The following is a 13,895-nucleotide window of genomic DNA, read 5'->3' as shown; positions in this document are numbered from 1 at the left end:
GAGAGATTTAGGAGTTCAGGTAGACTCACGTCTTTCTTTCAAGGAGCACATTTCTAAAGTGGTGTCAAAGTCTAATAGACTGCTTGGTATTATAAGAAGAACTTTTGTACATTTGGATAAGACCTCTATTAAGCTTTTGTTTAAGGGTATTATTCGCCCTATCTTAGAGTATGGCCAGGCTGCGTGGTCACCGTATAAGCTGGGTGAGCAGAGGCGGTTAGAAAGTGTCCAACGTAGAGCTACTAAATTGATCCCAGGTATTAAGCACTCCTAGTACCAATGAGGTCCAAACATTACATGTATGGACCTCATAGGCGACAACAGTGCTATTTTTGGGTTAATTTTTTGTGGACTTAAATTTATTGTAATTTTCACAAAAGTACTAGCTAAATTTGAGACTTTTAATTTAATATTGATTTATTGAGATATAAACTTTAATGTAAATAACAAAAAATTGAAAGAAATGAAGGGGAACTTACATTTTGACGACTTTTTTCTGATTTTCTTGGCAGTTGCCCTTCACTTCTGACTCGCGATCGGACCTGATATGCAGATCATGTGATACGCGTTCTCGTCAGGTGATCGGTCGGTTATTCTTTTCGCCAGATGTTGATAATTATATATTTCATAACGCAGCGTTCATCGCAAATTTAGCTGAAGGGTGATTCCATACGTGTCGTACGGGACATTTAGAGAACATTTGACAGTTTTTTACAAGAAAAAACAAAAAATATTCCAGTAACTATAGGTGGTCATCAACTACTACCAGAGTGTAAGAAAAACCAAGACTTAACATGACTTGAATTCACATCCTGTATAATACAGATCAAAAATAGTAATGTGTCGTACGGACGCAGAAAAAGTGGCTTTTTTAGAAACCTCAAGTTTGTACTCAAAAGTCTGTGAGTTGGGCAGATAAATTTCATAGAAACTGAACTCAAATTGACACTCAATTACCCAAGAACAAACACATTTACAAAAGAAAGCAAAATAAACATTCATGAATAAATAAATCAAATTATAATTTTCGAGAACATTGTGGCGTACGGGACATTCAAAATGTGTTGTACGGGACATCTCTAAATTGAAGCCAAACTTTCTTACTTTATGTCACTTTGACTTCTTCAATCACATTATTTGGCTGATGATAATGATAATCCCATCAAACTAAGACATTCATTAGGTTAGAAACCGCTATTAGGTGAATATTTCTGTCAATATATCATAAACAAAATAATGTGTCGTACGGGACAATTGTGTGTCGTACAGGACACTTGTGTGTCGTACGGGACACTTGTGTGTTGTACAGGCACTGCGTGTTGTACTGGGCAGCCTGAATACATAAACATGAACTTTTTATCAATCAGAAGGAGCATTGCCCCTAAATTCTTGCTTATTTATGAATAATCTTTTAATAAGCAGTCATTCAGGACAATACAATTATTAAAGTAACCTCAATATATACAATTGGGAGCAATATGTTATAATTTTTTTCATGATGGGAAATGTACAAGTGTTCACAGCATTTTTACGAGCTGAAAAACTTCAGGTTTTGTGTGAAGTTATATTTTAGGGAACTAATTGATGATTTCCAAACACTATTTAAACAATAAATGAATGAAACTTTGTGTAAATTATGGGGCTAAAATGATCATGATGTTATGATTTTTTATATAAAATGTATATCTACATGATATATGTCACAACTGTCACTTTTTTCCCTTTTTTGGTCACAATTTTTTTGTCTAAAGAAATGCGGTTCTACTTTTTCAAACCCATCTGCATTTCATGAAACCATATGGTTTGTCTTATTTTCAAGATTTTTTTTACAACTTGAAAAACGTAAGGAGTTTCAATATTGTATATAAAAAATAGTGATCATCAAGGGAAGTCCAAATAGATGATCATGATGATTGATATGATTTTTTTTAACATCTTATAATAATTCCACATTAGCATGCAAGAGGAAGTCATCTTCCAGGCTAGGCTGAAATATAAAAGTTTTCTTTTCATGCTCAATGAAAAGAAATTAACCTGCTCTGATCAGTGAAAATCACCAGTTTAGCTGAAGGGATTCACAAAAGAATAAGCCTACATGAAATCAATTAAAATGTTTAGAATCACCTATTTCATGTTCTATGGAGATAAACAAAGTACTTTTTCAGTTCACTTTATGTTAAATCAATTAAATGAATTTAAATATGCCTACTATTTATGGTTTCTGAATCCAAATCCTGCAATTATAGGGACAGTGATTTTCCGCGATCGCGGAAAACGGACGGAATTCACGGAAAGGGCCTTTTGAAACGGAAAGTGGCATTTCAAACGGAAAATCACGGAAAACGTATTTTCCCTCAAAATACACAGAATAGCAACAGAAATTACTCCAAAATAACAACAAAATGAGTATATTAAATGGCCACAAAACCCCAGAAAACACGATCTTACTTCGCTACAATCATGACAATTCACACATCGTGACTGCACTCGACATTAGCACATTCAATTGTACCCCGCGCCCGTACCCGGCGCGGCCGGCCGGGTTGGGCTTCTCAACTCTATGGCTTCACTGCATATCGTTCCAACTACACGGTCCTGTGTTGCTGCCCTCTACGTTTGAAGATGTAACAGCACGATATCGTGGTCTTAAAATCCAAGATGGCGGACTGGCAAAAGCCGTTGACTAATGATAACGATGTCTAAAAACCCCCAAAATTATCGATGAAATATCATTTTACCGTGAAATAATGCTAATAATGTGAAAGGTGAGGATTTATGCATGCTAAATATCTCTGTAAAAATATTGTATACGCCCGCATAGATCCGATTAGAACGGATTCTATTGTGATTTTGGTACAGTAGCAGATACAAATTTTGACCAGTGCGAGTGTACGTGTGATTTTGCTATTCAATGTGTAAACGGAATTGTCACTTTTCCGTGTGTACAAAGTCTATGGGGAAACGGAAATTCCGTTTTCTGACATGCTGAAACGGAATTTATGATTTTCTGAAACGGAAAATACAATTTTTTGAAACGGAAAATCACTGTCCCTACAATTAGATGCATTATTATATTGTGTGTCGTACGGGACATGTCCCGTACGACACACGCTGTGTCGTACGGGACATTTTTTAATAGGACATTAATTGAAAAATGAAGGGCAGTAATTAGAATCCTTATGGGATAAATCGATCACCTATGGGTCAAACAAAGAGAAACTCATTTTATGAAATTGCATCATCAAAAATAAAATTGTAGGAAAAACTTTTGCATTGTCATGTGTCGTACGGGACATTGCCAAAAATAGGTTCGGAAAAATCAGGGCTGCCCCTATTATGGATCATGAAAATGTTGTAGATATTATTTGGAACCATCAATGATATATTATTCTATTGACCTGCAATATTTTCAATCTCCTCTTGCTTTGCAAATAATTGTTTCAGGTGGAATTTGTACTTGACTATTCAATGAGCAAAATTATTGAAAATTTAAAATTCCATTGTTCTCCCCCCAAAAAACTATATCTGTCTTCACTTTTGGTTAAAACTCATAATTTTCATAAAATTTAGGTATCATAGTAAAATATTACACTACTTATGACTTATTGAAAGCATGTTGAAATTTATGATATTTTTGAACTTCTAGTGTGGAATCGCCCTGAAAGAGATTGAAGTTGAACAGCGCAAGCTTTAATTTATTTCAGAAATAACGTTTGATTGCACAAGTTTCGCCTCGGACATGTAGGATCATTTGGTCCCATATTGGCGTAACTACGGGGGGGGGGGGGGGGGGGCTGGGGGGGGGGCGGGGGTGTCCCTACCACTACCATCCACAAGCCAGCAATTATCTTTTTTCTCTCTTTTTTTAACCAAAATGCTTCCCCCCCCAGAAAAAAAAAGAACCAGGGTTAAAGAGAAAGATAATTATGATAGAGGAACACAAAATACTTTATTTTTTCAGCTTTTACTGCATCGACTTATAATCAAATATTAAATGGGGCTTAGAACATATTTTTAATAAGTCAATTAATAAAAATATTCCTCCTCGGGATTTGAGCTTTCATGTTATATCAATCTTTTTCATGATTACCGAAAATACTTCAAATGTCAAAAAAAAATTATCGGTGTATAAGCCGATACCTTGCGCCCGCCTTAATTATTATAACTTGAGATACTTTGCTTTAATTTAATGAATTCCTAAAAACATTAATTCTCAGATCATTTGTCGCAATCGAATGATTCGATTGGTAAGCTAATTGGATAATTATTATGATTCATGAATTGTTTAAAATGTGTCTCTCTATCAGTTTTGAATATTTAAAAAAATGTTAGCTCGTGCTTTTTGCTCGCAATATTTTGATTAGTAAGAAATTCTTGTGTATGCGAGTTTGATACATAAATAACTAGAGAGAGAGGGGGGGGGTCCCTCAGCTACTTGTCCTTGCTTATTCCATATTTTTTTATTATGCTCGTGTTGTGAGTATTTCAAAGTCTTTTCTTTTTCAAACCCTTTTTATTGTCTCGGAGCTTCCCTCTATTTCTTTGCTACGATGTATAGCCCTTCCTACTTGTTTCAATTTTTTTATGTTCTCATTTCATTGAAAACATAATTATTAAACTGACGTAGAACACTTTACAACAAAATTTTGATATTGTTTTTTCTTGTTTGTTTGGCTTTCTTTTTTCTTCTCCTCAGTCCTTTTTTTTCTTCTTAGTTTCCCTTTCCTTATTTTATCTTATTTCATTTCATGAGGCATCCGCCAACTTATATACAACAACAAACGTATTTAGAGGCGGATATCCAGTGAGGGGGCGTGGGGTGCCCCTCTAAAAAGAGGAAAATAGGAAGGAAAAAAAGTAGGAAGGAGAAAAAATAAGAAAAAAAAGACGATGATGGCAATTATGATGATGATGATAATGATGGTGGTAGTGGTGATAAAGATGAGAATGAAGTTGGTGACGATGATATGATGATGATGACTAGATGTAATTTTGTTATTTTGTCTTTAAAAAAATAATAGTGCAAAGGTGAAATCATTTAAAGTTTATTATGAAAATAGCAGAAAAAAATAATTTGAAAAATTGTACGCATGCGTATGGAAAATCCATCCCCCACCAAAAAAGAAAAAAAAAGTGAGATTTTGTTTTGTTATTTGTGACGGCGTAGGCCTATGCGAGCAGCTACTGTATGTGATATAATTATGGTAAAAAAAGTAAATGAAATGCCAAGAAATACATGATAATGACTTTTATTGTACATTCAGTATAGGGTCATTCCATGCCAATTCACCCAATGAATGTGCAATTTTGCACCCGACCGTCTCAGAATTCATTGTAATTTGGTATACATAAAATTCAACATGGCCCAAGCACAAAACAAAAAAAATTAGTCCAATCGGTCCGTCGGTTCTCGCGCTACGGCCCGCCCTTTTCTCCTTGTTTTGACAAAATTGGGCGTGACCTTCAACTTTCAATGGCCACTGCGTCGTTACGTGTTGACCAATTTTCATGAAACTGGTACCATTTGATAGGAAATTCAGAGAGGAATCCAAAACATGCATCGAATAATGTATTGGAGCAATTTATAAGGTCATGACCTTTGACCTTAACTTTGACCTTGAGTTTGACCCCCGGACAAATAATTTTTTAACTTGATTTTCGTATATTATAATTATTGGTATAATATTGACAAAATATGTTAAAATCAATGATGATATTTTATTTCTTCACATTTAAAAACTCTTCCAAAGATACCATGAAATTTCACTGTAGTCCCACACACTGATATTCATGTTAGTAAAGTGTTTACCAGTTACATGATTTCTTCCAATCTTCAGTTACAGCATGCAAACACATGAAAAGAAATTAAGCTTAATCAGTTTACAAATAAAAGATTAAACCTTTATGCTCATGAATAGGTATCTGTTTAGGCATTTTATGATTCAGCAATATATATCATATACATATATATACTTTTGATGATAAAAGTGAAGACTTTACTACCATGAATATATGATATATATTGCCGAACATCAAAATGAATATATATTGATGAACATCAAAATGCCTAAACAGATACCTATTCATGAGCATAAAGGTTTAATCTTTTATTTGTAAACTGATTAAGCTTAATTTCTTTTCATGTGTTTGCATGCTGTAACTGAAGATTGGAAGAAATCATGTAACTGGTAAACACTTTACTAACATGAATATCAGTGTGTGGGACTAGAGTGAAATTTCATGGTATCTTTGGAAGTTTTTAAAGGTGAAGAAATAAAATATCATCATTGATTTTAACATATTTTGTCAATATCATACCAATAATTAACATACACGAAAATCAAGTTAAAAAATTATTTGTCCGGGGGTCAAACTCAAGGTCAAAGTTAAGGTCAAAGGTCATGACCTTATACATGTAAATTGCTCCCAATACATTATTTGATGCATGTTTTGGATTCCTCTCTGAATTTCCCATCAAATGGTACCAGTTTCATGAAAATTGGTCAACACGTAACGACGAAGTGGCCATTGAAAGTTGAAGGTCACGCCCATTTTTGTCAAAACAAGGAGAAAAGGGCGGGCCGTAGCGCGAGAACCGACGGACCGATTGGACTAATTTTTTTTGTTTTGTGCTTGGGCCATGTTGAATTTTATGTATACCAAATTACAACAAATTCTGAGACGGTCGGGTGCAACTACTGGGTGAATCCAGATGGAATGACCCACTATCAGTAGATAAATTCATACTCGTTCCAAAAAAGAAAAAAGTGGGTATATTATGGACCATTAAAAATGGGCAGTTGCTCTATATATTATATTACATAGAATATATAGAGCAACTGCTCGTGTGTAGCGGTAAGTTATTCACCTGATCTACATAATTCATGCGGCGCACGACGCGTGCGCAATGTTTAATAATTATTGATGTGAATACAATGAATGTCATCAAAAACATAATCTCACAGATCAAATAATGCCAGCTCGATGCGCAAACTCAGAAAAAAAATATATTTTCTGCCCTGATAATTTGATAACCCTAACCTAACCCAATTTCTAAGTATTTTTATCATAAACAGGATAACTATAGACAATGATTGAAATTAACTTTATATTCTTTTGCGAACAAAATGAATATGAAGGACAGCTTTTTGATAAAGAACACAGTTTTAGAGCGTGATTTATACCTACAACCGCTAACATAGGCGGATCCAGGGGGGCTGAGGGGCCCGGGCCCCCCTATTGGCGGAGCAAAAAAAGAAAAAAAAAGAAAGGAAAAAAGAAAAGGAAGGGAAAAGAGAGGAGAAAAGAAGAAAGGCAAACGTAAGAGGAGAAACATGATTAAATGAAATAACATTAGGGGAAGACTTTGAAAATATTTTTTTTTAATCTATTTGTTAGGATACAAAATTTTCGCTCGCGCTTCGCGCCTTATTGTCTTTTAGGGTATTTGCATACATCTTGCTCAATATGGAGCTTGAAATATCAAACTTTGAAGTCAATATACAAAACATATTTCAGCTGGGAAATTGAACTTTCATTATTTTGTTTCATTTACAAATTGATTTTAAAAAAGTGCTCTGTAAAAATGTCTGTGTTATGGTCTGAACATTATCATTTTCTGCTTGCGCTGCGCGCTCGCAAAATTTGAATTTTCAGGTACCTATTATTTTCTTGTATTCCATAAAGTTCTCAAAAAGTTCCCTATTCAGGTCAGATTGTTAAAACGTATCAGCTAGCGCCGCACGCTAGCATTTTGATTAGTCGGTTATGTATATCCCAATATTAATTCGAAATCAAACTAATTTGATGACAGTTTATCAAAAAATTCGACTCGCGATTTCTGCTCGCATTGATATGCTTATGCATAATTACAAAGTGCTTTAAATGTCCAGTTTTCAGGCCATAATATTAACACATTTCGCGCTCTCATGCTTAGGAAGAGAAATAGGAAGATGGTCATCATTTTCATATGATGACATAATGCCCTCATAGAATGTTCCGGTCCTATGTAAAAACTCAAAGTAATAATAATAAAATACATCAGCTCTTTTTGAACTGTGATCCATCACAATTCACAATTTTCCCACAAAGTGTTTGCATTACAGAGCTTAAATTCACCCTTTGTTATATCATATATTTTTAGCTTGCGCTTTGCGCTCTCTTTATTGATTTTCATGATAAGAAAGTTACTTAGAATACCCAAATTCTAGGTCGAAATCTAAAACACACGTTAATTCAGATACGCAGATTGTTCTCTATTTAAATCATTATCCAGTTTCAGATCACAATATCAAAAAGTGTCTACTCGCGGATAAATAACTTATCCTTTTCATGATAAAACATGAATAGTGTGTCCAGAATTTTTCCGCTCGCGCTTCGCGCTCGCATCAATAAAGTACTTAGAGTCATTCCAAAATTACAAAAAGTGCTTAGCATTTCATTATTCAGGTAAAAAGGGTCAAAATTTTTCAGCTCGCGCTTCGCGCTCGCAATATTTGAATGTTGAAATTTGTAAAGTCTTCATGGCTTAATGCAAGCAGTCCATAACAGGTACAATTTTGAGCAGTTCAAAACGTATACACAAAATTTCTGCTCGCGCTCAGCGCTCGCATTATTAATGTAAGGAAGATCCCCACTTACTCATCCTTTTCATGATTTACGATACTAATTGAATAGAGTGTCTTGTTCAGCAGGTCTAAATCTCGAATTTGTTTGCTTACGCTTTGTGCTCGCATGTTTAATTATATACCTATTCAGTTAAGTTACAAAACGTCTAAGAATTTCCATTCCTTAGATAAAAATGTCAAAAAATTGCGGCTCGCGCTTCGCGCTTGCATTATTTGATTTTTTAAAATGTGTAACGTCTTCATGGCTAACTGCAAGCAAGTATCTAACAATACTTTTTCCATCACTTCATTTCTGCTCACTCTTTACGTTCGTAGTAATTATTAACTTGCATACACATCTTTTTTTCAGGAAAACAAACATTTCCCAGAATGTTCAAAATTTTAGGAAAAAGTACATAAAATTTCCAAAAAAATTTAGCTCTCGCTTTCCGCTCGCATTATACAAATAAGGGTTATGGTATTATACATTTATGTTTCATAAGAATAAATCTAAAAAGTGACCATTTAGGACTACCCCTTCAAAGAAACAAAAAAGTCCCGGCAAAAATCATATTCGAGCGGCCAATCGGGGAAAATATGGCTGAAAAAAATTCCACCCCCCCCTATTGGCGAAGGCTGGATCCGCCCCTGGCTAAATCCTGTCACTGTCGGTATACATGAAGCAGTGATTCCTCCATCAGCTTACGGTAATAATTTTTGCAACACGAGCGCCAGTCCGAGAAATAGACAGGCATTTGCCCAAACGGACAACATGTCAACCTCTGCTAATTTCTTTTTGCACGGGCACATGAAATCTCGACGTAACCCATCACATTTCTCCCTATTTTCTCCTCCCTTTTATTTTCCATTAATTTTTCTTTCGTTCACTTTTTTTCTGTCTTCTTTTCCCATAATTTTTTTTACCCATCACATTTCTCCCCATTTTCTCTTCCCTTTTATTTTTCATTAATTTTTCTTTCATTCACTTTTTTCTGTCGCCTTTCCCCTTCTATTTTTTTTTCTCGTCTCACCGCTTTTCCTCATCCCCAGCCCTCGACGCCCGTGCAGATTCGAAAAACAATATCAAGAGTATGTCTACTTGCAAGGGCGGAAATCTCTCCCCAAAGGTAGGGGGACCAGGGGCTGGAAAATTTGACAAGCAAAAAACAAACAAAAAAAGAAGGTTTATCACCCTCTAAAGAAGGTCATCTTGACCAAAAGAAATTTGACAAGCAAACAAGCAAAAAAAAGGGGGCATCCCAAAAGATCGTCTCTTCCAGTATTTCGATTTTGAACGAAATGACCAAAAATAGTAGGGGGACATTTCATGTGCCCCATACTATTTTGGGTAAGGGGACATGTCCCCCGGCCCTGGGGTTTGCGCCCATGTGGGTGGGGGTGATGCGCCTCCCTATCGGGATCATATCACAGCGAGTATAGGCCTACACTCTTCCATATGGAAGATTGTTTACTCGCTGTGATTTCGATCTCACACATATAAAAAAATAGAACAGCTACGCCTTGAACACAGGCCAAAATGCCTAACGATTTCTCCGCGGCATTAACAACTCTCGGAAAGGGCGCTCCATTTATAAATAAAGTTGCATGAACAGGTGTCTATGCATGGCGACAAAAATTAACGCGGAATTGTAGCCAGAAGCGTGGGAAATTGGCAGAAAATTCAAGAAAAGAACCGGTGAGTACCGATTTAACAGTAATCATCAGTAGAGGCGCACGGCCAATATTGGAGACTGTCTCCAATGTGGGAGATTATCTCCTATATCAGAGACTTTTGTGAAGAATTTGGGTATCCAATTTCAGAGACACTCTCCAGTTTTGGAGACCAATTCCCTTTGTTTACATTTGCGGCAAAAGGATTACCTTGGCGGCAAATGAAAATGTGATAAGCAGATTCCTTATGAAAAATTACCCCTTTTCACCGTCTACTTTAAAAATTCACCGTCTACTTTTGTTTTGATAAGGATTTTTGTTGTCAATCACACACAGAACAAATGGGCTTCTGACCTCAGTGAGACAAAATTTTGGGTGGAAAAAATTGTGCTTTTGTTTGTGTTGTTTCTTTTGTCCTTTTGCAAAGCAAGTCTCCAATGTGGGAGATTGTCTCCCTTATTGGAGAGAGTCTCCCATATTGGCCGTGCGCCTCTACTGATCATATATTAAATAACATTCGTTGAATCATAAGAATAATTTTTTTTTTAGGAAAGAAAGCTTAGTTCTAAGCTAGGGCGGCCCAAATGCGCGTGAGTGGAGTCCCAGTTTCTTAACACGGGTAAGTATTGCGGTGTCGCCTAGAGTGGTATTAAGCACCTATCATACTCTGAACGTCTTCGCCTCCTGAAATTGCCATCACTCAGTCACCGACGGAAAAGAGGTGACATGATTGATGTGTACAAATATCTGCATGGTTACTATGATTCAAGTTCTGAACTTTTCTATCTGAGACAAGGTGGTAAAACGCGAGGTCATTCCTTAAAGCTAGAGATTAATAAGAGAAAAGATATTCGCGTCTTGATGTGCGTAAGTTTTTCTTTGCTAACCGAGTGATAGATGTGTGGAACAGTCTCCCAGAAGATGTAGTCGGTAGTTACTGCTTGTTCAGTGATTGCTTTTAAGAATAGACTGGATAAGCATTGGGAGAAGATTGCCTATGACTTTGAGTAATTTTCGTTTCTTGTGTGTTTCCATGGGATTTTTCACTGTCTACGATACCCCTGCCACCCCTCCATGACCATGGCCATGCCAACATAAGTAGCGCATCTAATTTTGTCTGAAGGAGAGCAGCAATAGACATTTCTACTTTGATCGATGAACAGGCTTCGTCCTACAACATCGTTGGAGTAAACTAAACTAATGAGTGGTGTCAGGCTCAGTGCTGCAGCCTGCAAAACATGTCTGTCAATAAATAACTGGTCGCCGCGCTGCGCAGTGCACAGCCACACAGTACAGCCGCGGTCAGGGACGGCAACTTACTCACCTCGATTTCCCTACTCCACTTTCTCCAATAATAAGAATTTTCAGGGTGGTTAGAACATCATCTTCGTCCATGGTAGTCTTGTTCCGTGGGTCTACAAATAAGAAAGCAAAATACTTGTAAATATATTCCAACGTAGCAAAATAAAGGGTTGGGTTATTGCGCAATTGCCAGAGACGTGTCGTTTATCCGCTTATTTTATTTCGAAGACATATACCGGGTATATATATATATTAACAACGTCATTTTTTTTGTCAATGTAAGGACGCCCTCTAACGCCTCCAAATTCAGCTAGTGCCCAACTGGGCGTTGTGGCCTGCGCCTGTAATCCAAGCTGTGGGGAAGTTACAAATTGATGCAGAGGTTCGAGGTGCTGGTCACGTCTTTCGGATGGTGACGTTAAAGGTCGGTCCCAGACGTAAATAATCATATCTGATTGATACACCAATAAAAAGTATACTGTATTTTGACCAATAGGCGTCAAGCCCCCTCCCCCACATTTGAAATACTAGAACATTGAGAAGATGGACTGAAAATCATTATCATCATCATCACAGTCTCATCACCATCATCATCGTCGTCATCATCATCATCATCATCATCGTCGTCATCATCATCATCATTATCATAGGCAGATCCAGGGGGCTGAGGGGCCTACACCCCCCCCCCCCCCCTGTTGGTGGAGCAAAAAAAAGAAGAAAAGAGGGGAAAGAAAGGGGAAAAAAGAAAAAGAAGGGAAAAGAGAGGAGAAAAAGGGGAAAGATAAAAGGAAGAAGACGAGTTAATAAAACTTGATGAGGGGATGACTTGGAAAATAATTCAAAAAATCTTTCGTGTCGATCACTATAGAATTTTCGCTCACGCTCGCATTACCTATTAGGTGATTTTACATTCTTGCTCAATATGAAGCTTAAATATCAAATTTTGAAGTCAATACAAACATAATTCAGCTCGGATATCGAACTTTCATTATTTTGTTTGATTTACAAATTGATTTTTTAAAAGTGCCCTTTAAAAATTTATGATTTGTGGTCTGAAAATTAACATTTTTTCTGCTCGTGCTGCGCGCTCGCATTTATCATCCTGTATTCCAGTAAGTTCTGAAATATATCCCTAGTCAGACCAAATTGTCAAAACGTATCAGATAGCGCTGCACGCTCGCATTTTGATTATTGAGTTATGTATATATTAATATCTTATTATTTCTATTACAAAGTACTTAAAATCCCAATTGATTTCATGACAGTTTATGAAAAATTTCGGCTAGCGATTTGCGTTCGCATTGATTGTTGAAAATATATTTTCTGATACACCTACCATAATTCATTAGGTTGCTGCCTATGAAAAATAGTACACGCATCATCCCCTGAAAAATTCACGGGGTGCTTCAATTTTGGGGGTGCCGTCGGCCCCCGCTTCCCAGGGCCATGGACCCAGGGGGGGGGGGGCACTTCGATTGACGAGTGGATACCATGCGCGACCATGGGGTCTCGAAAAGCACCCTAAACACGTAATTTCCATGTTCTAAAAAAATGCACCCCTAACATGTATTGGCGTGTGAAACCCTATCCTGATCAAGAATATTGGAAACAAAACGATGCTCTTGGCAAATATTCCCTGAAATGAACCCCTAAACAAGTACAGCAATATTCCATTGTTATGTCACGGGTCCTTCGGTCGTCGGTTTACCTTTATACACATCATTTGGTTTAGTACGACCCCACCTTGTACACCTCGCGCGAATTGGACTCTAAATACGTAGTGTTGGGCAAAAATGACATCCTTTATAAAACATTTTAATTTTGTCTTATCATCCTCGAAAATTTGACTCAACACGTAACTTTCTTAGCGAAATAGATACCCTTTTTTTTCATTATTTTTGTGTTTTAGACACCCTTATCATGTTAGGTACGTAACGTGCCCTATATCTTGAAAAAGACATCCTTTTTACGTGTTTTTTGGATCGCGCATATGGTACTAGTATCCACTCGTCAATGTAAGTGCCCCCCCCCCCCGGGGGGGGCGTGGAACCCGCTGGGGATGGAACAAATCGGTCTACTCACTTATCTTATACTTAAAGCATTCCTTGAAAATGTAATGGATTACTCATATAAATGCTAATTAATTATCATTTCAAATGATATAACTTAACTGTCAATCATCTGACACATCATCGTTAGGACTTAGGTACCGTATGCGTAGTCATCAAAAGGGGAATCCCCGTCCATGGCCGACGCACATCTGAAGACGCGACGCTCGCGCTCGTAGACGTAGTCGTTACAAATAATTTAGGGATT

General features: G+C 36.8%; 1 protein-coding gene across 1 annotated transcript in view; it reads right to left on the bottom strand.

Moving 5' to 3' along the window:
• Positions 1-11,830, bottom strand: part of LOC121425866 (ras-related protein Rab-18-B-like) — a 29,505-nt gene extending 17,675 nt beyond the window's left edge. Inside the window, exon 1 of the mRNA XM_041621948.1 lies at positions 11,602-11,830. Within this exon, the coding sequence (XP_041477882.1) occupies positions 11,602-11,672 (71 nt within the window). The 5' untranslated portion in view covers positions 11,673-11,830. The remainder of the gene's footprint in view (positions 1-11,601) is intronic.
• Between the last annotated feature and the right edge of the window lie 2,065 nt (positions 11,831-13,895).

This window comes from Lytechinus variegatus, chromosome 13, assembly GCF_018143015.1.
Source record: "Lytechinus variegatus isolate NC3 chromosome 13, Lvar_3.0, whole genome shotgun sequence".
Classification (NCBI taxonomy): Eukaryota; Metazoa; Echinodermata; class Echinoidea; order Temnopleuroida; family Toxopneustidae; genus Lytechinus; species Lytechinus variegatus.
The sequence above is the reverse complement of the archived record's forward strand: the minus strand, read 5'-3'. Positions and strand labels throughout refer to the sequence as shown.